The sequence below is a fragment of the Hydractinia symbiolongicarpus genome, chromosome 14, assembly GCF_029227915.1.
Source record: "Hydractinia symbiolongicarpus strain clone_291-10 chromosome 14, HSymV2.1, whole genome shotgun sequence".
Classification (NCBI taxonomy): Eukaryota; Metazoa; Cnidaria; class Hydrozoa; order Anthoathecata; family Hydractiniidae; genus Hydractinia; species Hydractinia symbiolongicarpus.
Window position 1 is genome coordinate 10,065,874 of NC_079888.1, and position 22,308 is coordinate 10,088,181.

Sequence of the window (22,308 nt, forward strand, 5' to 3'; positions counted from 1 at the left end):
ATTTGAAATTTTGTTTACTTTATTGATGGTAAAACAGCATGCAAATTGCTAAAAGGACTTTATTAATTTTAGATTTAAACACCGTTATTTTGTTGGCATTTTGTGTAAAGTTTGGTGAGGAAGGACTGTATGCAATATATCAAATAATGTTTTATTGCATTATAATTTGTCCTTGCAAATCCCTTTTTTTACACCTTAGATAAAAAATTCTGTCAGAGGCACAATTTATTGTTTATTTTTCACATTGTGTGTCAACCTTTGGCAGGGTTTGCAATAAACTAACTGATTTTAACATATATAACATAGAGATTTGTGTTTGACATTGATCAGCTTTTTTGTATATATGTGGCGTTTTGAGTGATTTAAATTTTATGGGTGAGATGTATGTTAAAATGCTTTTGGAAACTTCTTTCCGAATAATTTTCGCATTTGTCAGATGGTCAGAGCAAGTAATTTTAGTAGATTTAGATTTTAGATGTCACATAAATACTGCAGTTGTTGAAAACCTTTAATTTTTTTTCATTAATATACCCCGTCCAACCCATGCTAGCATGGAAAACGGACGTTAAGCCGAGAATGATGATGAATGATGATTTATATAATAATGCAGATGTAAGATGCGCACTGCTGTATTGTTTGTTTTTTGATGGACATATATCTGCTACATAAATTAAATGGAATACAGTGGATTCTTCCACGGGAAACAGCTATTTAATATTATTACGTATTAATATTTAGGGAATTTCTCTTTACTCGTATTCTGTATAATATGGGTATATACTATTATATATGATTTAATATGAGTTTGTGTTAGTTATTGGCATTTATATATCATTTCATATTATTTTGTGTTGGTGACTGGCATTATAGGGAATTTCCCTTTGGTCGACGTCGTCTGCGCCAGAACGTAAATTTCTCTATCTCTACTCCATATGGCAGCTATACGGAGTATTACTCCGTATAGAAACCACACTCCGTACGTCAAATATTTTCCCGCTTTTTCCGCCCTCTTATTTCCTTGGTCACGTGACAAAGCAAAGTGGACATTGACTGTATCTTACATACCCAGTTATAAGCCTTTAATAAATTCATTTATCCACAACATGCTGTCAATGCTCGACAGAAAAAGAAAATGTATGACAGAGACATTGCACTCTCATCAGGATTTTCTGGCTCTTCTATGGCAATTGGGAACTTGCACAAACTCATATTTCACAGACGAACGATCCTACTTGGTGCGGAAGTCGTATCCGTTCATGCACACGGTGTAGTATTTACAACTGGTTTTTCGCAGAACTTCAACAATTATTAACTACCTGCAATTATGGACAAAATTTAATGAAACAGAGCCATTGTTTCTATATTAGGGTGGCACATTTTGGACTTATAAAAGTTCACTAGTTTAATTGTTGCTGACGTGAACAAAGAACATTTTCCCTGAATTTCGTACTTGGTTTTTTTCTTGTACATTGACAGGCCTTTACTGCCGTCATCAAAATCCTTAAATCAGGCCAGGTGGTAAAAGTCCCATTGCCACTACCCGCCCACCGAAAGTGACAAAGAAGAGAACATCCTATTGGCAAAAATATTTGTTGGTATGTTAGAAGAGAATTGAAATGCAAATTGTGTATGACGTCATTACGTCCGAGATGACGTCATCTTATATTCCAAATCCTTGAAAATGGCTAAAACGGTTGCAAAAGTTGTAGATGTGCACAATTACTAGGATATTTGAAGAAGAAACATTTTTTTCTGATTACTTTTCTGACCACCTTGTTAACCGTTAGGGTTATACCAAAAATGGTTTGACTATTTTAAAGCTAAGCAAAACTGATGCAAGTCACCAAAGAAGGAGTCCTATAATTGTGTGCTGTAGAAGTTATGACCTGTCTACCCCCGTCCAAAATTTTATTAACTCTAATATATCCTTAACTGTTTAACACAACCACACAATCCTATATATATTTATCTGATTAGTATTTCAAACTATCCTTTATAGTGAGAATGGTTATGACATATTTCTAAAAAGTCTTTATATACAGAAGGAATATCTGTGATGGAAATGTTTTATCAGTGATTTCCCTACGAGCCATTTAACCATTGTTGGGTTGAGAGAACGCGGGACAACGGTACACAAGAAAATATCTTTCTTGATTTAATTTTCAATGTAGTACTTTCATATTCATTGCATTAATTATGCATGCGCTAGATCAAATTTGATTGATTAATTTTCACATAATTACGTAATTTTCTTTTGTATTAATTTATTAGGAGATTTTTGAATTAAAAAAATCGAAATTAAAATAATCTATATAATCTCACAATGAAAGTTCATACAACATTTCTATTTTTCAAATATTTTTAGCTAAGTAAATTAAAAATAACTTGTTAGAAAAGTGTACAACCTGCAGCGTTTCTTTATTTTTCATGTAGTTCTTGTTTCATGACTCCATAAGTCGCTGCATGTTGGTTGCTTTGCTGTTCGTTATACAGTTCATATAGTACTGTGCGTTGTTTTTTTGCTTTCATTCTAATTTTTTTTCTCTTCTCTCTTTTTCTTCTTTTTCAATTTCTTTTTTGCATCCACTCTCGCTTTTGCAGTCGCTCGTTTTTCCTGATTGGGAGGGGCATCATCTGAATTTGCATCGCCGTCGTTGCTTTCTTCTTCCTCTAGCTTTTCATCTGGAAGTGAACATTGATAGTTCGCGCGTTCCGGACCGGATGTTACGAAACTTCCTGAAAACTTTAGCTCAATTTCCTCCAGGCCAGATAAATCAAGGCCAGGATTTTCAACTTCAGAAACATTGAATGTAAAGATTGTGAAAACAGTTGGATTTTGATAGATGCCGGCAAAACTTTCGTGTACTTTCGTAGAATCAATGAATTCTATTTGCTCTCCTTCGATTAACTCTTTTATTTTGTCCAATTTTGATTCCACACGAGCTAAGTCAGATCTTTTTGAAACAATTGCATTTTTAGAGAAATAGGAAAACTTTCTGAGGAGTTTTTCACCAATAAATCTGAAGCATTTACCATGGTATCGGTCTTCTGAGGTCCCTGTCGATTCAACAAATGATTTCACGACACCGTTGTTGGTTTTTATGCCTTTAAATATTGCTTTAATGTTATCTACTCGCACACGCTCGTCACGAGAGAAGACACTATAATCTATTGAAACATTATAGGAAAATATCCCCGTGCTTTTAAACGCTTCAGTTTCATCTTCAGTGCACTTCTTGATTATTCTTCTCATTCCACTTTTAAATGTCGAATGATCTGCCCTGTCAATTTCAACTCCGTGATGTCTAAGACATGCGTCTGAAATGTGGTACGCGTCAAAAATAGCATCGCTTCGTTGCTGGCCTCGGAGATGTGAGTTAAATGTATGTAGATTATTTAGGCAACTGCAATACCTCAGTGCTTTGATAGTGATGGTACGGTCAGTAAATGTCTGCGGTGGTGGATTTATGTCTGCTAACTTCTGTTTTGATTGGTAGATTAACATGTTTTGGATTTTAATTACTTTATGTAAATCATCAGACGGATAGAGTTTCAGATTTTCAGGACACTTTTCCAGATGAAAATAAAAGTAGGCATTGCAGAATTCTTCGTTTAGTCGCACTAATTCCATTTTTATTGCGAACGCTTCCAGTTGAAATTCCAGCTCAGTTTTGTCTTTCTCCTTACGAATGCTACTGCGCAACACGTCAGCAGTTGCACTTCCACTCTCGCGTTTCTTCATTTCTTCTTCAATTTCAAAAATTTTAACCCCAGTACCAGTTGCTTCGGCAATGTATAATTCCCAAAAATCTTTTGATGCAGCAAACATTCCTTGTTTCGTGGCTCTGTCAACTTCGGCTTGGGTTCTTGTGTGACCTGTTCTGATCAATTTCAGCAATGCAGCTCGATAATTAGTTGCTTCAGGAACATCATCAGATAGTGTTGTATCAACTGCACCAACAACATGTTCTCTAGCTATATCCCATTTGTAAACATCAATAGGGTTCATTGAGTTACCTTCACTGACCATATCCTTCGAATGACCTGATTTGAATTGTTTTATAGCTTCTTCTTCCGATGCCAGCTCCAGTGAATTACCAGGATCAAAACCGGCTTTTACCGTTCTTCTAGCTTTAATGAAACTTACAGAGGTGTCAACAATATCTTTTGCTTCGCTTAAACTTTCCAATCCTTCTCCAATTTTATCTGTGTACTCTTTTGCTCTTTTAACTAAAGCTGGGTTATTAAGCTCTGTATCCAGAAATGTTATTAGCGACTGTTTTTGCCTTCTGAAGAAATCTGGTATCCTGGTCTTCATCGTTTTCCAACCTAGCTTTACCTTCTCAAACATGCTTTTCATTAGCTTGCCCTGACTTATTAATTTTCCAATAGATTTCATGATTTTCACAAGCTTTCTAAGCACATTTTCTAATCTCATTAATGTCTCACCTGTTTTGTGTGCTGCCCTCAACATATCAGCAGGATTAAAGCCTCCAGTAAATATGGACATTATGGCCCCTACAGCTTCTGCAGCTGCTTCTGCAATAGCCAATGTCATTGCAAGTTGTGCGCCTCTTTTAAATTAGTTAGTTATATCAGAATCAAAGTCCATGTAATAAGCGTGTGCTTCAACTTCTCGCAGTGAGCCATGCCTGTCAGCCATTGTTTTGATTTCAGATAACTTTAAGTGAAAACCTCGAACTACTAGCACAGTGTTATCCTTTTCCAATACTTCCCCATAAACGCTAAATATTTTATTTGCCAAAGGACAATGCTTAAACGCTGACGTGTCAAACTCTTTCTCTTCAAGGTATGCGTATGGAAATTCATAGCCAGAAGGAAAGTGAGGATAAACAAACTTTATACTCGATTGCACGCCATGCTTGTAATAGATTTTAAGCTTGTTTTCTAATGTTTGTGAACTTCGTACGCGTACTTCCAGCAAACCAACAAGGGGCCAGGTAAAGTGGTCAAGCAGTTCTCCCTCGCTATTTGAAAATTTTAACATGTCAATTTTAACATCCTGAAATAAAGGGTCAATACTTCTACTGTTATCCTCACTGTGCCCGCTTTTTCTTATTTTTAATGTCTCAATATGTCGAGGCATAATAAACGATCCATGAAAAAATACGCTGTTCAGTAGGTTACCTGCAAATACTATTTGTAAAATTTTTATTCCGCTCGGGTTCGTCAAACAGGTGCCATCCTTAGTCATGCAGTATAGACTTGTTTCTCTCGAAGTAATCAAAGCTAAGTCCAATATTTCTAGAGTGGGAATCTCAGACGCGTAAAAGTTCAGACGGTCTGTTTGAGGCGCAACCATCAGTTCTTTAATACTTGAAAAAATACTCAAGAACGAATTGTTGTATTTGCCAAACTCTTTTAGATCTCTACAGCAAATATAAGACAGCTGGAACTTTGTAGCATGAGCAAGTAAAGGGTGACTTCCCTTTTTAAAACATACTTCTGTGTCATCTGCGTCAGGACAATCTTCTGCTGCAAAAACTGTTTCGACATTACTGTAAATTCCACTTATCATTACGGTGGTTTTGTCGAAGTAAGGTGTTGGTTCCACATTTTCACTAGATCCAGACAATGTTGTATCAAGTAAATCCGTTTCTTGAATTCTTAAAGAAAGTTGTTTTAATTCCTTGAACCCAAAACAATCAACAATTAATCCATGTGTGAAAGTGCACTCACAGATATTATTGCAGTGGTTTCTTATAATTTCCTGCTGTTGAGAGGTTGCAGTGCATTGAATACTTTCTAGCAGAGACAATGATAGCAGTAAATATATAATTGCCATAACTGCAATTTCTACACACAGTCGATAACACAGTCGATATCTAGACAATACTGAAATATGATGCTGATGTTTCTGTTTTTCTTTTTCTGCTGAGAGCCCCTCAGAACCTAGTCCATTTAAAAATTAGAAGAATTAAAGCAACCCAGTCGACTGGAATCGAATGTGTTGTCTAAATACAAAAATGTATTCATTTTTGTTTATGCGTAATGCTTCACAGCTGCTTACATAGTCATTGGAGCGTTTACTCTTTTTAATCATGCGGAATAAATATATTTGCTGTGATATTGAATAAACTTAAACAAACAAATAAAAATAGAAGAAATGAAATAAAAACAAGTGACGCCTAAAAGGTATCTAACTGGCAAGGCTTAAATACACACTTTTTATAAGAATTCGTTTTATAAAAATCATAATTTCCGAAATTTTAAGAATGTGTTAAAAATAATCCTGAGGCTCGTTCATCTGGTAGCAGAATTGTGAGATTTAGATCATTTAAATAACAATCGTAAAAGATACATTAGTTCTTTTATTGGATATGCCGTTTCCCCATTTGTTCTTGCTATCGCATTTAATAATTGTTAACGAAAATAGTACACGTTTTTTTTATTAGAAACCACAAACTGACTAGTCGCCATCCAAAAAATTAAAAAATTTTCTTTACACATGCTTCCCGGTATAACAAGAAATTGGTCGAATATGGAGTAGATTCAGACAAATCGGAAGACTAATTAAAAAATTAACGATTCAAACGGAACAGACATCTTTTTTGAGAAAAAGGGCAAAAAGTCATTTCTCATCGTTTCTTGTGTATATGTTGATGAAAGTCTCTTTGTTTTTTTTGTTTGTTATCAATATCTTCTTCGAAAAATAAAGTACTGTACAATTAGTATATGTAATCGCACGTTTACGAGTGCAATTAGGAAATAATCGAACGAGTGTTTTTTTTGCTTTTAATTTTCTGAGTCCGTTAGGACGAGGATAAATTTAAAAATCAAAAAAAAAAATACGAGTTCGATTATGTTTAATTGCACGAGTAAACGTTCGATTACGAGCTAATCACACAATGAACTATTTTTGTAAAGCTAAGGCGCCACGAGGAACATTTTCATGCGCGTGCTATGCAACATTGCTGCATAGCACGCGCATAAAAAAAATTACTCGTGTCCCATGCCTATTTTTCACTGCAATGCAGCAAAAAAATGTTGCATGGAGCAAACATTTTGCTCCACAACTTCGGGGACAAAATAGATCTGAATCTATTTTGCTCCCGTGCTCCGGGGACAAAATGTGCTGAAAAATTTGTTGTGGAGCAAATGTTGCACGTGTCCCCACCTTCTGCAACAAATATTTTACAAAATTATTTGAGGCATTATTTTATTGACCAATCAAATCACAGAAAGATATAAACAAGTTTTTTTCTTGAGAAGTTGAACTGCAAGTGAAGAGTAGCTAGTGAGAAAATAGCGAAAATGGCGGATGAAAAGAAAAAACTATCAGACGAGGAGAAAGTTACTTTAATAAACTTTTATAAAGCGAACCCAACGTTATGGGACAGTGGGAATATATATTACAAAAATAAAGACAAAAAAGAAGCTGCGAAAATAGACCTTGTCACTGAATTTGAGGGGGCGTATAGCTGTGATTTTCTAGAAAAAGCATTCCATTCTCTTCGTTCATCGATGCTCCGTGAAGTTAAACGTAATGCTGGAAGCGAAGTTCCATCGAAAAAGTGGAAGTTTTATGAACAAATGGAGTTTATCGTAACTGATCTAACAAAAGAAAAGAAAAAAGCGCAACTTTCGTCCGACGAGTTGGAAGAATTGATTGATTTTTATCGTGAAAATCCCGCGCTTTGGAACCACACTCTACAAGATTATAGAGACAGAGTGTTGCGCGAAGCTCTGATGGTCAAACTGAGTGAGCGTTTTGATGGGAAGTATACCGTAAACGAGCTCAAAACGTCATGGCATAACGCATTGACAAAGTATAGAAGTGAGCGCAATAGGGAGATTGGATCAAGATCCTCTGGTGCAGGTGTAAACGAAGCATATTTTTCTACCTGGGACCATTATAATCAAATGGATTTCGTTGAGATTACTTGCGATATGGATGAGACCGTCGATACAATGAACGAGGATGAACCACGTACCCCTGCTCCTAAAAAACGACGGGAGAAGAAGATGACGGAGGAGCAGTGTGCCAAAGCCGAACTGTGGAAAGCGTTGACAACTTCCATCACACAAAGGGCTGATCACCATGAAATCCGGCCGCAACAAGCTTCTACATATGGATGCGAAGCGCAATCTGCTGTCGAAAAACGTGCCCAAATTTTTGGAAGTACAGTGGCCGACAGTTTGGTCCAGTGCGAACTAAAAGATTGGCCAAGGTTGAAGAAAAAAATCATGGATATTTTTTTCGAGTATGAAGAGCAGAAAGAACACCAATCTATGCCTACCAACCATCATGCTCGTATGTTCGCAGCTTCAACGTTTACTCCATACACCCCATCATATCCCATGGCAAATACATATACTGGTATGCTGCAATCGCCACCTCTACCTTCTCAAAATCAGCCGTATTCACCCGCAAATTCATCCTGTTCGAACGATACGTTTTGATACGTTACGTTATGGTTGGCAGACATTTTCTGGAGTAAAATAAATCAGAAAAATATATTAAACGTTCAGTAAATCTTATCATTTTTTATTTATCCTCGCAAAAAATAAAATTAAATGTCAACTCTAGCGCAATGCCACTGCCAGCGTACAGCACCTTCCATTACGAAATACTCCGTGAACTCGTCTCTTATTGCTTTGGCTTGATTACTAGATCGATTGCCGTAAATGTCATTGGACAGTGAAAACCATGTGCCAGTAGGAGTATCTTCTCTCCAAGCACCTTCGATAATTTCACCACGCTCATTCTCTCGGTCGACAAGACCAATTGGTAGCTCAATTTTGCCCACAGAACTTTTGCTCCTCTGCCAGTTATGCAATGCCATTGTTGCCATTGTGATGGTAGAAACCTTTTCTGGTTCTAAGTTTATAGGTCGACGAAAAATGCGCCACCGATTTGCCAATATCCCAAATCCGTTTTCAGAAATTCTTCTCTTTCGTGACAGTCGATAATTGAAGATGCGTTTGTTTACTGTCAGATTTTTTTGTGGATAAGGCTTCATCAGGTAATTCTTAAGAGGAAACGCATCATCTCCTGTTATCACATACGGCACTTTGTTGTTTCGACCTGGTAAATTGCAAACCTCTGGTAAATTTAGCGATCCACTGTCTAGCGCCTTCTTTAAATTACATTGGTCCCATATACCTCCATCAGAATTTCTACCGTTCGCTCCAACTTCCACATAAAGAAACTCATATTCTGGCCCGACAAGAGCCATGAGCACTACACTGTCTGTCCCTTTATAGTTTCGGTAATGAGACCCTGAATTTGGGGGCTGCTGAATGACGATATGCTTCCCATCGAGAGCACCTAATCCATTTGGGAAGTTCCAACGCTCATTGAACTTTCTGGAGATATCTAGCCATTCCCCCTGTGTTTTCGGAGTTGAAAGGAAGGTTGGACCCAACCTCTTTATGATAGCTTCAGATACCTCCATAACAGCTGCTGAAATTCTTTTTCTTGACACTCTGAATTGAAATTCTAAAGACCTGAAAGTCTCACCAGTCGCTAAGTAACGTAGGGCCACGCAAACGAGCTCAGCTGGTGTGATAGAATTCCTCATATTTGTATCTTGTTTCTGCAAATCCTCAGAAAGAAGACCGACTAGGTATTCGAATTGAGCGTTATTCATACGTATATACCCTCTACATTTCTTCTCATCGTTTTTTATTTCGTTGAAGATTGTATGAAAAGCGACAAGACACTCTCTATTCCCAAGCCACGGTTGCACCCAGCAATTTCTTGGTGGATCTTCACGATCTTCCTCTTCTTCTTCGTCCAACAAAAGTAAAGCTAAAATAACTTCTCTGTTTATTCCTGCCATATTTTAATCACACATGAACTCAATAAAAAACTTAAGGATACGGTATACCCTTTGAGCATGATTTTTTAACTTCGATTTTCGAAATAATCTTGCAGCAAATAAGATGTGGCGCCACGAGAAACATTTTCATGCGCATGCTATGGGACATGTTGCATAGCACGCGCATGAAAATGTTCCTCGTGGCGCCTTAGCTTAAGAGTAGCACAGGATGTCAATTTCAATGTTTTGATTTTCTTTATTACCCGATTTATAATTAGTTCGATTCATTGTAAAGATATCTTTTTTGGACTTATCATAAAACGCGAGAAAATAAATATTTATGGGTATGAATCCAAAAGCAACAGTAATTATTTTAAATGACAAGTAAACGCTTTAGAAAATATATATTTTCCTATATCGAATGCTTTTATTTCTCGTGTTCAGATTTAATGAGCCTTATTGTTTTATGACCTTTTTGTTACCTTATTGTTTTAGGGCTTTTTTTATTATAGTTCGAATTTATAACATCATATATATTTTTTAAATTATCGGCGCTCCTTAAAGAGTGCAGTTAAGATTCTAGAGTGCAATTAAGAATTACGATATAATTTGCACTGTAGAAGAAACGCCATACAAGAAAAAATAGGTCATCGTGTGATTAAATAGAATAAAATATAATATATTATAAATTAGAATGAAACAACTGGCATAAAGGACACACAGACAAAAAGGCTACGTTATATAGAGCAGATGTCTCTTTGTTGCGTCAAAATTATGTCCTTGTTAACTCTTACTTTTTGTCACTGATAGTGATTTAGTATTCCAAAAAATAAAAAAAATAAACAGAATTGATACGTGCTAAAACCTTCCAGACTGGGTTATTAAACACTCCCTTCACTTTAAAAGTTGTTTATTTACATAGAGGTACAAACAAAAATTAAATAAAACTTAATTAAAAAAAAAATCAGACAAACTGAATTTTGTCTGATGGTTTGTATTCAAAGATATTGTGTTGCGAAATTCATTTACCATAGTGTTTACGGCTTTCCCATAGAGTTATTTTAATAACACCAGTTTCATCGTTTGCAGAAAATTCTTTCTTATTCACGACGGCACCACTTGACTTTGAGTGCGGATAAAAGGACGACGTTAATGGATTAATATGCATGGACAGATATCTTTTTTGTTCTCTAAAATTTCTTTAATGGTAACAATCTTCATAGTTGTTGTACTTAAAAGTTACCTCAACAATTTGTGTTGAGTGATTTATTTCAATGTTTTCTTTTATATTATCAGAGAAATGATATTCTTCACGATACGAAACACTGCGGAAATGTTTCGTTGGAGACTGCAGCATCATATTAAAGTATTTGATTGTTAGGTCTTTTACTGTCTCTTTCACTTCAGCTTCCTCTTGCACAGTATCTATTTAAGAAAAAAGTGCATCTAATACAATATTATTAATGTTGTGAATTGACATAAGATTTTTAGGAATATTATCTATTTTAATTGATATATCATAGTAGAGGTGGTTGTGAATTTTAGGATATTGTAACATATCATTATGAAATTGAGGCCTTACAGATTTAAAAAATGACATGACCCTCATATTCTAATTTGCGTTTCAATTTAACAATACAATACCAATGCTATTGACTACGTGTGGCAAAGCCTTAAATGTATTAGTAGTATCAATTGGAACATTACAAATTGTTCCAGTCAATTTTTGAAGCTTGGCATTTTGACATAATTTCAATTTTCTTAAATAAGATTCTTTTAGCAATAGGAATTTTTTCCAAGCTACAAATATTTCTAAATCGAGGTGGTTGGGTTTTTTTTATAGACAGCTTGGCAGGAAATCTTAGTTTTAAGTATCTTACATTTACAGTTTGGCAAGTATAAAGTAAGCCGTCATAAGAAACAACAAGTGAAAAAACAGGACAAAAGCGTTGCACAGATACTTTGTACAAACATCAATTGCAAACAACACATATGAAAATGGTTCATCTTGAATTTATTCTTTAAACAAGCAGATTGTTATTGTATCCGTTGTAGCTGAGGAACGTCGTTGGAAAATATATGTTTGTAAAATTTAATTTGCAACTGCTTACGTAATAAGGGTTCAATGAATTGTAATCTAAATATTCTGATAAGACAAATGTAGCTTTTTAACATACCTCTCTACCTGGGACAGTTAGCGATACTTCATTAGAATTGACACATCATTTTGTGCAGGCAACCATCAGGGCCCCTGCTGTGTAGATCAAATACATAATTAATTGCTGTTGCCAAATTATTGATGAAGCCTGCTCTATAACTATGTAAATCTGAAAGTACAGATTGCAATTGTATTGAAAGTGTTCGGTTATTTTTCTGGTCTTTTTGAAACATGCAAGCTAACTGGCCTTCGTGTAAGTTGACTTTAATACCAATTGTAAAACAATGAAGACAAATTTCTAGTGGTATGTAGTCGTATGTCTAAATATCTATCGAAACCTACAAATTTACATAATTCATCACCCCTATCTAAAATATAATTCAGGTCTTGTTCCCCCCAAATGGAGACTTTTTATCTTTGACCAAATTATTGAAATCACAAAATTGCAAACACATGGACGACCTGCACTGTTTCACCATACTTTGAGTGGTCTTGCTTAAAACTACTAGAAATCAGTTACCGTAAAAAAGGTTTTAAATTTTATATGCTTGTTTTTTCTTGAGTGGAACTTCATTTATTTTGAAAAATATTTATTTGGAAGTTAATTCTTTGGAAGCTCAGTAGTCTGAATTATTTAAATTTTACCTCTGTTGTTGCTGTTTTTGCTGTCTTCTTCTTTCACTTTTAACTTGAACACTGACGTGCACCTATTACCAATGTTAACCTCTGCAACACTTAATGGATTAATAACTACGCTCAGGAGCTGATCTAGGTTTTTCTTAGTAATGTTTGAACTAAGGCTTGCGCTTAACAGCTGGTTGTATTTCACTATTTTGACCTTTCCGAGTACAAAAATCGCCGGAAATTGTCTTCCAATTCACCTAATTAGCATAAAAACTGACAAAAAAAACCTTTTAGTTATAAGAAAATTTCCCAAGAACCGAAATCTTCTTAAATGACACAAACTCAGTTCAACAAGTTTATATTACAAAAAATAGCTGTTTATTTTTTTAAAATAGTGTTTATTTTTTTAAAATAGTGTTTATTTTTTTAAAATAGTGTTTATTTTTTTAAAATAGTGTTTATTTTAAGTAGTCTGTTGTGGAAAAGCTCTCCCTTAACTAGCTTTTCGTAGCTAATATACTAAAAACATTAAATTAAAACATTAACAAAATTAACCCTATTCGGTCCGGGGTTTTTCGAACATACTATGACCGGGGGGGGGGCGGATTCCGCCCCCCCCTCAATAACTTTTCATAGGGTTGTTCAAATTGAATCAAACTTGGCACACTTATAGTACGTCATAAAAGAAACAAAATGGCGCAAAAAAAAATTTGCTTGCGTTAGCACATTTTCTGTGACGTCATCAAAAGCTTGAAAATTGTTAAAAATGCCACTATCTGCTTAAAATATAATTACTTTTGTTCTAGAGCGAATTTTTACATTCTGTTTGAAGTTTCTGAAAGCTAAATAAAAGTTATTTAACATATCTTCCGGTTTTTACATGGATCGGATAAAAAATTGCCCGAAAATCCGTTTTTTTCCGATTTTCGGGTAAAATCCGACAAAATCGGGAAATCGGATTAGTCACGTGTTCAAATTATTCAAAATGATTCTTCTTGATGAAACAAAGTTGTGTTGCAAGTTTCGAGTTCTAAGGATAATCCTAACAGGAGTTATTATATTTTCCACATTATAAGGATTTCATAGAGATTTTTAGGGGTAGTTTCGAGTAATGGCCAATATCAAAGCCTCTGAAAGGTATGGGACCTAAAAAATTAGCATGCAGGTGTCAAATAGATAAATGTTGAAACTCAGTAAGTATCATAGCCATATAACAAAGCAATCAGGAGTTATTAAAAAAAAAACCGTCAGGGGGGAGGCGGAATCCCCCCACCGGACCGAATAGGGTTAATGTGTGTTGAAGAGTAAATAGAAAACAAGCTTCTCACCTTAAAGCAACCATTCTTTCATCTTTCACACCTCGCCTTAACGAAAACCCTTCGTTTTATTCCAAGCATCCTTGCTTTCAATTGAATTTTAAAAACCAAAAAGAAAATATTTTTATATCTAGGGGGCTGTTCATATTCGGTTAGGCGAGTTGAAACTAGTCACGAAAGTTTATTTATAAATTTTATAATGCATTTTAAAGGAAATGTAAATTACAGGGATTCTTTAAAAAATGTAGTCTATTAAAAAGCTACAAATAATGCTTAATTTGTCAAAACAAAGATAAATACACAACAATAAAATTTGATGATAATGTTATTCTTCTAACGCGTTTTCATATATTTATTGTTCCCATGCATATAATATAAATATTATTTTCACCAATAGTTGACAAAAAAGGTAACCTTCAATATTTTTAGTCATTTCTGTACAGAAATGCCAAAAAATTGCTTCCTATAAATAAAATAATTTTGATCATGCTCAAAAATAAAGTGAGTCAACTCAGTTAGCCGGGCTGGTCATATGCAAAAAAATTCCATCCCGTCTTACCGAGATCTCGGTAGAAACAACCGAGGTCTTGGCAAGGCTGGCTGGCTTGCTTCTCATATGAACACATGTATTTTTTATAAGGTTTTCTAAAGCATGACGAGATCTCGTTTAAATGAGGCAGCTTGGTCAACCAGGCCAGCTCACCTCCATATGAACAGCTCTTGAGAAAACTTTATTCAGATTTCTCCTGTCCTATATTGTTTGCAACATGACTCATTTTCCTGAGGAGGCAGTTAAAGGAGAAGCATTCAACAACTGTATCCCCAAGACATGGTTGCCTTCAGAGCCAAGCCAAAAGGCGTGACTGATCTTGAAGGATGGGAGTTAAACTACAGTCTAACAGGTTATGAGTAGCCACGCAGTAATGGAACCTTAACTTCCCACGCCGGCCACAGGCCACATTTTGTTGGACTAAGCATAAATGTAAAAATTGTGTCACGATTTTGATGTCACATGCCCCTAAAGGGAGATGAATTGCGGGCCATAGCTATTTGCTTTTTGACTAACTAAGTGACTAATTAGTCAAAATGCATTTTCTAAATATGTAAGCTATTATTTGCAACCCTCTCAGTCTTTATTGGAACATCAACATCATTCGCTTGACATACATTTTTTTTGTCAAATTTACACTGTGTATCCGCGCCTGAGGCTCCCTATGCAAAATAAAATTCTCTTACTAATAATGCCATATATTTTAGAAAAATAGGGGCTAAAACAGAAATTTTTTTTCAAAATTGTGGACTAAAAACTTTATGCTATTTTGCATTGAAATCGATTCATAGACACGATGTGAACCTTATGTTCTATGATAAAGATTAACATTTCTAATTTGGAATGCTGGAAAGAAATATTATTACTAAAGCTACATTCATGTACGTATTTTTTCAAATAAGAGCGTACACCAAAATGAATTTCATTAGACCTGACATGATGCAAATCAAATTTTAATTTCGCACTCGAAATCAAACTTTATGAAAATGCTGCCGTTGTTCCTGTGAACATCATTGGGAAACTCGCTACTTGCGAAATTTGCGAAAATTAATTTTCTCCAAATTTGGATTGGTTTTTTCTGTTTGAAAAACGATTTGCAATATGTTATTCTTCTAATTTACCGGGAACTGCGTGCAATATATTTGAATTTTAACCTCAGTAGTCTTATTTTATCTCTTCTAAATAGCAGCCGTTAAAAAATAGTCTAAATTAAGAAAGAAAATGTTACCGAATTCTATTTGCGCGAAATTCTTATTTAACGAGGTCGCTGTTGTATCTTTACGACGGCGCCGATGTCTTCGTAAAATAATTACTGTTGCAGCCAAAACACAAAGCTTAGTCAGCTTAGTTGAAAAATGATTTGAACTATATGTTACCTACGTAACATGTGTAAATGAAACTCTACGTGGACATAAACAAACCTGTACGAAACAAAATGGCGTATTGAAGTTTTTTCCAACTACTTATGTTTTCAAATATAATTCGCAACACTTGCAGTGAAGCTGCCTAAAGTCAGTATGTGGAATTCTTAGGTAAATGTTATGATGTGTAGTTCCTTATAGTTTTTTACAATATGTATTAGTCTATTTTTATGTTGTCAAGTGTTCATTCAGGGAGTTCAGTTTTCTTTGCTGTGAGGTGTGTAGTTGTACTGAACAACTACTGCTGTTTGTAGTGTGCTGTGTGTAGGTGTGTGTTAGCATGTAAGCTATCTGTAGCTAATGTGGAAAGGAAATTGGTAAGTTTTTATTTTATATGTTGTTTTACTTAATGTTTTTGTTGCACTGGTTCCTTATAATAGTGTTTTTCTGCTTTTTAATAAATTATTGATTTTTTTAGCTTTGTGATTCTAATAACTGGAAATACATACTCACTATACGAGTTAGGTTAAGGTGTAAACCTACATATATTTCTTTTTTTATATATATTATTTCGAAAAAAATAATTAAAAGAGATCGAGAATTCTTAATTTTTTATGCCTTGTTTGTAAATTTTGTTCAGGAAGAAACATCAAGCATCCGCAACGAAACTACGGGTCAGGGTCAGGCTTCCCAAGGTAGTATAACACACGACTGCTTGGTTCTGTGATGATACGACCCAGTCTATACGTTTTCTTGCTGCAATATGCAATATGTTGCACGTATTTTCTGATTCCTATACTCCTCTCCAGCCTGCGGCAGGTAGAGGTGTAGCCTTTTCTTCAGGATAATCCTTACTCTTGGCAAGCGGTACTTCCTCCAGTTTGATGGTGTTACATCAATCATTTCAGTCTAGGTGTTGTTCAGGCTCCTCACTCATGTGCTACTAGTTTCCTCAGTGAGTAACTCCTGCGTATCTTGTGGCTTAAGGAGTCTCTACGCAAGATGGTACTTAATTGTAGCTCGGTTAACCTGAACCCTTGCCTCTTAAGATCTTTTGGAGTCTGGCTTAATCCGTTATCACATTGAAAGACCTTAGGATAGCACAGAGAGCCGGCTTTCTTTTTAGATATACTTGATCATCTCTGCAACACATGCAACATCTGCAGCTTTCTTCGCTCTCAGGGGTCTTGCTACTAATGTCATCAGGAATTAACAGCAGTACAAACTTTTGTCAGGAATTCGGAGCACAGAATCTTTTATAGATAACATCAGGGAATAACAAAAGAATATAACGGCATGTTTGGGAGCTTTCTGTTTGTTCGTGAGCATGGACATATACAGCACGTAACTTGCTGATACATGCATAATATTAATAATACGTACGTTAACTAGTCGTCGAGCTACTTCTTGATTGAAAACCACTCAGTCTGCTAAGCCAAAAAACTGAGAAAACCGTGGCGAAGATAATGAAAAAGTTCTTCGGGCAGCGGGTTTCAAGCTTCAGATAAGTAGGATACACAATGAATGTTCATAAAAAACAGCAAAGTGATGACGGCGTGTTTGGTGGACGATCTATTGTAATAGTGGCCATTTTTGAAGGTTTGTAGGTCGTTTCTTGACATTTTTGTTTTCTAAAAGCTTTGTATTGTGCTTTTTATATGTTGTGCATGTTAAGATAAAATTATTGTCACGTTTTTTAGCTATGTATAAATCTTAAACAAACCAATTTTAAGATTTTGGCTGCAAACGTAGATTTAAAGGGAGCATGCTATGCCCAGCTCTATCTACCTAGCTGGTCAAATTTATTGCTAATCTTTTGAAATTTTTATTCAGTTTGGTATAAGAGCTTTTATTCTCGCCAAATGTATTTACTTTTATATTTGGGTTTGTGGCTATCTAGCTAGCTGTTTATTTATATCTGGCTAAAAAGTGAAAGTGGCCAAATTCAGTCAAATTCAAATCAAAATACAATAAGGTTGCTATACCTTTTATTACTGACATTCAAACTTTTTCTACAAAATAACATTGCTGAGCTGTGTTTTTATTTAAACTGAAGTTAGGATAAAGATTTTTGGAGAAAGGTATAATGTCTGGACGGATGTGCGACACGGTATACCTGTACTAAGCGTTTAGCCCAGTGTTACGACGGGCTTTTTCTTGTGTTACTATTTAACCGAAGTTGGGATAAAGTTTTTTTTGAAAATGGTGTGCGACATTGTTTGGAGTAACATTTATTTTTGAATTTTCAACGGGAACATTTTCCGAATATAACAACCGGGTTGAAACTGTATTTTTATTTTACCTAAATATTCCGAAACACCATAATGTTGTGTGCGTTTCACTCGATTTCTGACATATTGCATACCTGTAATAGAACGCTCCACCTGAATGTATGACACAGTTTACGGTTTTGGTAAATTGGGCGTTTAATGCCGTGTAACACAGTTACTTAACCCGGCGATTCGACGTCGGGGCCCCGGGCTATTATATATATCACAGCATAAGAAGGAACTGGTAAAAAGGTCTAGATAAAAAAAACGTTTTTCCCGATTCCCTTTTAACTGTGAGACCATACCAAATATGTTTTGACTATTCCGAAGAGCTAGAGATAGAGAAATGTTCCTTCTGGCACAGATGACGTCGACCAAAGGGAAATTCCCTAAGTCACTCGTTAGTAACCAACACAAAATAATATGAATATGCCAATAACCAACACATAATAATATATACCAGAAATACATGACGTCATCTGCCAATTACTAACACAAAATAATATTAAATGATAGATATATTAAATAATAACACATAATCATATTAATACAAATAATAATATATATGACATCATGCGCAATAGCATATATATTATTATATAGAATATGAGTAAAGGGAAATTCCCTAATTATTCGAAATCATGACCATGCCAAAATTTTGTTGAAATCAAAAATTATATAATAATAAAGATGAATTCAAATACTGATGAACAATTACACGTAATTGCAAAAACACGTGGGCTTACGGGTTATTCCAAATTACGCAAAGCAGACCTAGTTGCTTTATTAGATACGCAACCATTTTCACCACAAGCCATGGACATTTTTGAAAAACATGAAATGGCTAGATCACGTCCTATTAAGAAGAACATCGAACCTTACGTTCCCACGTTCGAGGAAATGAACGACTTTGAACGCCAGTAGCTGAAGAGAACTCGTTCAGTAGTCAACAGTAAGCTGCGCCAATGGTCAGAGTGGCTACTATCACATGTACCTGAGATTATAAAGAAACCAGTGCAAAGTATATATACATCGATAAAATCACGAATACTTTCACTATATGATGGTGCCAAGAAGACCCTGGTTGGCGAGGTTAAGGAAGAAGCGAGGGAAGATCATACTTCAAAGCAACCGAACCAAGATTTTACGCCTCAAGAACACAAGCATGCATTACATAAGACATTCAAGAGTTATCGTATAGCCGGTGTTGATATAACAGATATTAATGGGTACTTGGACGTGGTTCGATCAAATGTAAAAATACTCATCGAAAACCAAGTGGAAGAAATGGGATCTGCAAAGGTACAGTGCTCTCTATGGATCCTATAGAGGAAACCCATTGATGGTACACACGAGTTCATAGAGGTTGATAAGGTATTTCATAGCAACATGACATCCGTATTCCAAGGTAGTATAATAGATGAAATTATGAATATGACGTTTGCTCAAATTAAAACGAATGTGGAGAATCCTGCATTACCCAAGAGTGACTTTAGTATCGGTAGAATCAATAACATGGATATAGATTTTTATAAATTGAAGCTAACTAGAGGCTCATCATATATCGAAACACCAAAGTGGATAGCCAATAAGCGGGAGACCATTAATCCTTAGAACAATGATGATGAGTGCTTTAAATGGTCAATTATCGCCGCCATTTTTCACGAAGAGATAAGTACAAACCACCAAAGAATAAGCAAGCTTCGACCATATGAGGAGCGGTATAATTGGGATGGTATAGAATTTCCAACATCCATCAAGGACATCAACAAATTTGAGCATAATAATCCCGATATTGCCGTGAACGTATTGTATGCGAAGGGTAAAAATTTTAATATCTTACAACGATCGATATTTAATGAAAGGGATACTCAGATTAATCTGCTAATACTTACCGATGAGAAGAGGAACCATCACGTATCCATCAAAAATGTATCAAGACTACTAGGACGTGAAATATCAAAAAACCATGGTAAAATGCACTTTTGTCTTAATTGCCAAACGATAGAATCCAGAAACAATCACTATACCTACTGCAAAGATAATAAAGCTGTAAAGATTACGATGCCAAGTGAAAAAGAAAAATGGATATATTACCAGGACGGACAATGCCAGTTCAAGGTCCCATTCGTTATATATGCAGATTTTGAAAGCCTACTGATACCGATGAAAGAAAATGCTCGGGATACAAAGATTAAGAGCATAAACAAACATGTACCATGCGGCTGGTGTACCTAAAGTACCTTTGCATATGGAGAAGTGCCGAACCCCCTAACAGTATATAGGGACGAGGACTGTGTAACCCGATTTGTCAACCATCTGGAGGATGAGGTAAAACGGCTCTACGCTATCTTCCCACAGAAGCCTATGATGGAACTAACTGAGATGCAGAAGAATTCATATGATTCTGCTGAAACATGTCATATATGTATGAAGCCGTTCAGCGATGAAAATCGCAAGATAAGGGATCATTGTCATTACACAGGATTATACAGGGGTCCAGCCCATAACACATGTAACCTCAAGTATAGAATACCTAATCACGTACCCGTAATATTCCACAATTTAAGTGGCTATGACGCGCACTTATTCATCCGTGAATTAGGTGAAAAATATGACACTCAGGATACAGGATGCATCGCTGAGAACACGGAAAAGTACATATCATTTAATGTAAGAATCAAAGTACCAATTGCAGGCATGGGGTATGGCGAAACGTATAAAAAGATTGAAATACGATTCATCGATAGTTGTCGATTTATGCCATCAAGCCTTGAGAAATTAGCTAAAAATCTCGATGATAAACAATGCAAAAATATACGTTGGTATTTCACTGAGGATGACACCTTTAAACTAATGCGAAGGAAGGGTGTATATCCGTATGAGTGTATGGATGGCTGGCAACGATTCGAGGATACTGAGATACCACCGAAGGAGGCATTCTATAGTAACCTTAATATGAATTCTATAAGCGATGAAGAATATGAACATGCTCAGAAAGTATGGGATGCTATCACCCCAAAAGGCCCGGAGACAACGATGGGTGATTACCACGGTGTGTATTTAGTGACGGACGTTCTGTTGCTTGCCGATATCTTTCAGAATTTTCGCGGCACTAGCCACGGGAACTACAAGCTCGACCCTGCTCACTTTTACAGCGCACCTGGTTTAGCATGGAAAGCCGCTTTAAAGTATACTGGTGTAAGGCTGGAGTTGTTATCAGATCCCGATATGCTTCTCATGTTTGAGCGCGGAATACGGGTTGGTATAACCCAAGCTGTACACCGCTACGCGAGGGCTAATAATAAGTACATGGAGGATCAGTATGATCATTCTCAGGAATCATCGTACCTTCAGTATCTGGACGCCAACAATTTATACGGCTGGGCGATGCAGCAGCCTCTACCCGCTCATGGTTTCAAGTGGGTATCAAATATTGAGGTAATCGATAAAAAGAAGATCGAGAAGCTGGTATCTGATAACAAACATGGATATCTATTGGAGGTTGACATCGATTACCAGAAGGAGCTTCATGACAAACATAATGAGCTGCCTTTCCTGCCGGAGCGTAGGATGATTCACAGGGTCGAGAAATTGATACCAAATCTTGAACACAAGAAGAATTATGTGGTGCACATCGGAGCTTTACATCAAGCTTTAAAGCATGGGCTCGAGCTTAGAGAGGTTCACCGCGCTATCCAATTTTAATATAGTGCCTGGCTCCGGGACTATATAGATCACAACACGAAACTGAGAACTGACGCCAAGAATGACTTAGAGAAGGATTTTTATAAGCTTATGAACCTCTCGGTCTTTGGAAAGACGATGGAAAACATCCGCAATCATCGGAATATAAATTAGTGACCAATGAAGCCGCATATACAAAGCTTACCATGCAACCAAACTTTAAAAGCGCACTTGTTTCGGTAAGAAACTCACGGGTATTGAGATGAGCAGAACGGGTATTAAGATGAATAAGCCCGTCTATATTGGTCAGGCTATTCTAGATTAGTCAAAAACCGTCATGTACGAGTTTCATTATGACTACATGCAGCCCAAATACGGTAGTAAATTAAAAATTTGTTACATGGACACAGACTCGTTCGTATACCACATTCGAACCCATGATTTTTATCGGGATATTGCCGATGATGTGGAGGCAAGCTTCGATACCAGTGCCTATACGAAGGATGACAACAGACCTCTCCCCATCGGGAAGAACAAGAAAGTCGTCGGCTTATTTA

The 22,308-nt window shown here is 36.0% G+C and overlaps 2 protein-coding genes across 2 annotated transcripts; one reads left to right on the top strand and one right to left on the bottom strand.

Annotated features, from left to right (window-relative positions):
• Positions 1–8,534: 8,534 nt before the first annotated feature.
• LOC130625141 (uncharacterized) lies at positions 8,535–9,806 on the bottom strand. The gene has a single exon (XM_057440208.1). It carries the CDS (start codon positions 9,804–9,806, stop codon positions 8,535–8,537), a length of 1,272 nt encoding a protein of 423 aa, XP_057296191.1.
• Positions 9,807–20,434: 10,628 nt separating this feature from the next.
• On the top strand, positions 20,435–22,076 carry LOC130625142 (uncharacterized). Its single transcript, XM_057440209.1, has 2 exons — positions 20,435–21,748; positions 21,978–22,076. Exons 1-2 carry the CDS (start codon positions 20,435–20,437, stop codon positions 22,074–22,076), a joined length of 1,413 nt encoding a protein of 470 aa, XP_057296192.1.
• The last annotated feature ends 232 nt before the right edge of the window (positions 22,077–22,308 follow it).

Coding starts and splice junctions, on each gene's coding strand:
- LOC130625141 (XM_057440208.1), bottom strand. CDS start 9,806: ATGGCAGGAATAAACAGAGAAGTTATTTTAGCTTTACTTTTGTTGGAC.
- LOC130625142 (XM_057440209.1), top strand. CDS start 20,435: ATGGAACTAACTGAGATGCAGAAGAATTCATATGATTCTGCTGAAACA. Junction 21,749..21,977: donor ATGGGCTCGAGCTTAGAGAG/GTTCACCGCGCT, acceptor AAACTTTAAAAG/CGCACTTGTTTCGGTAAGAA.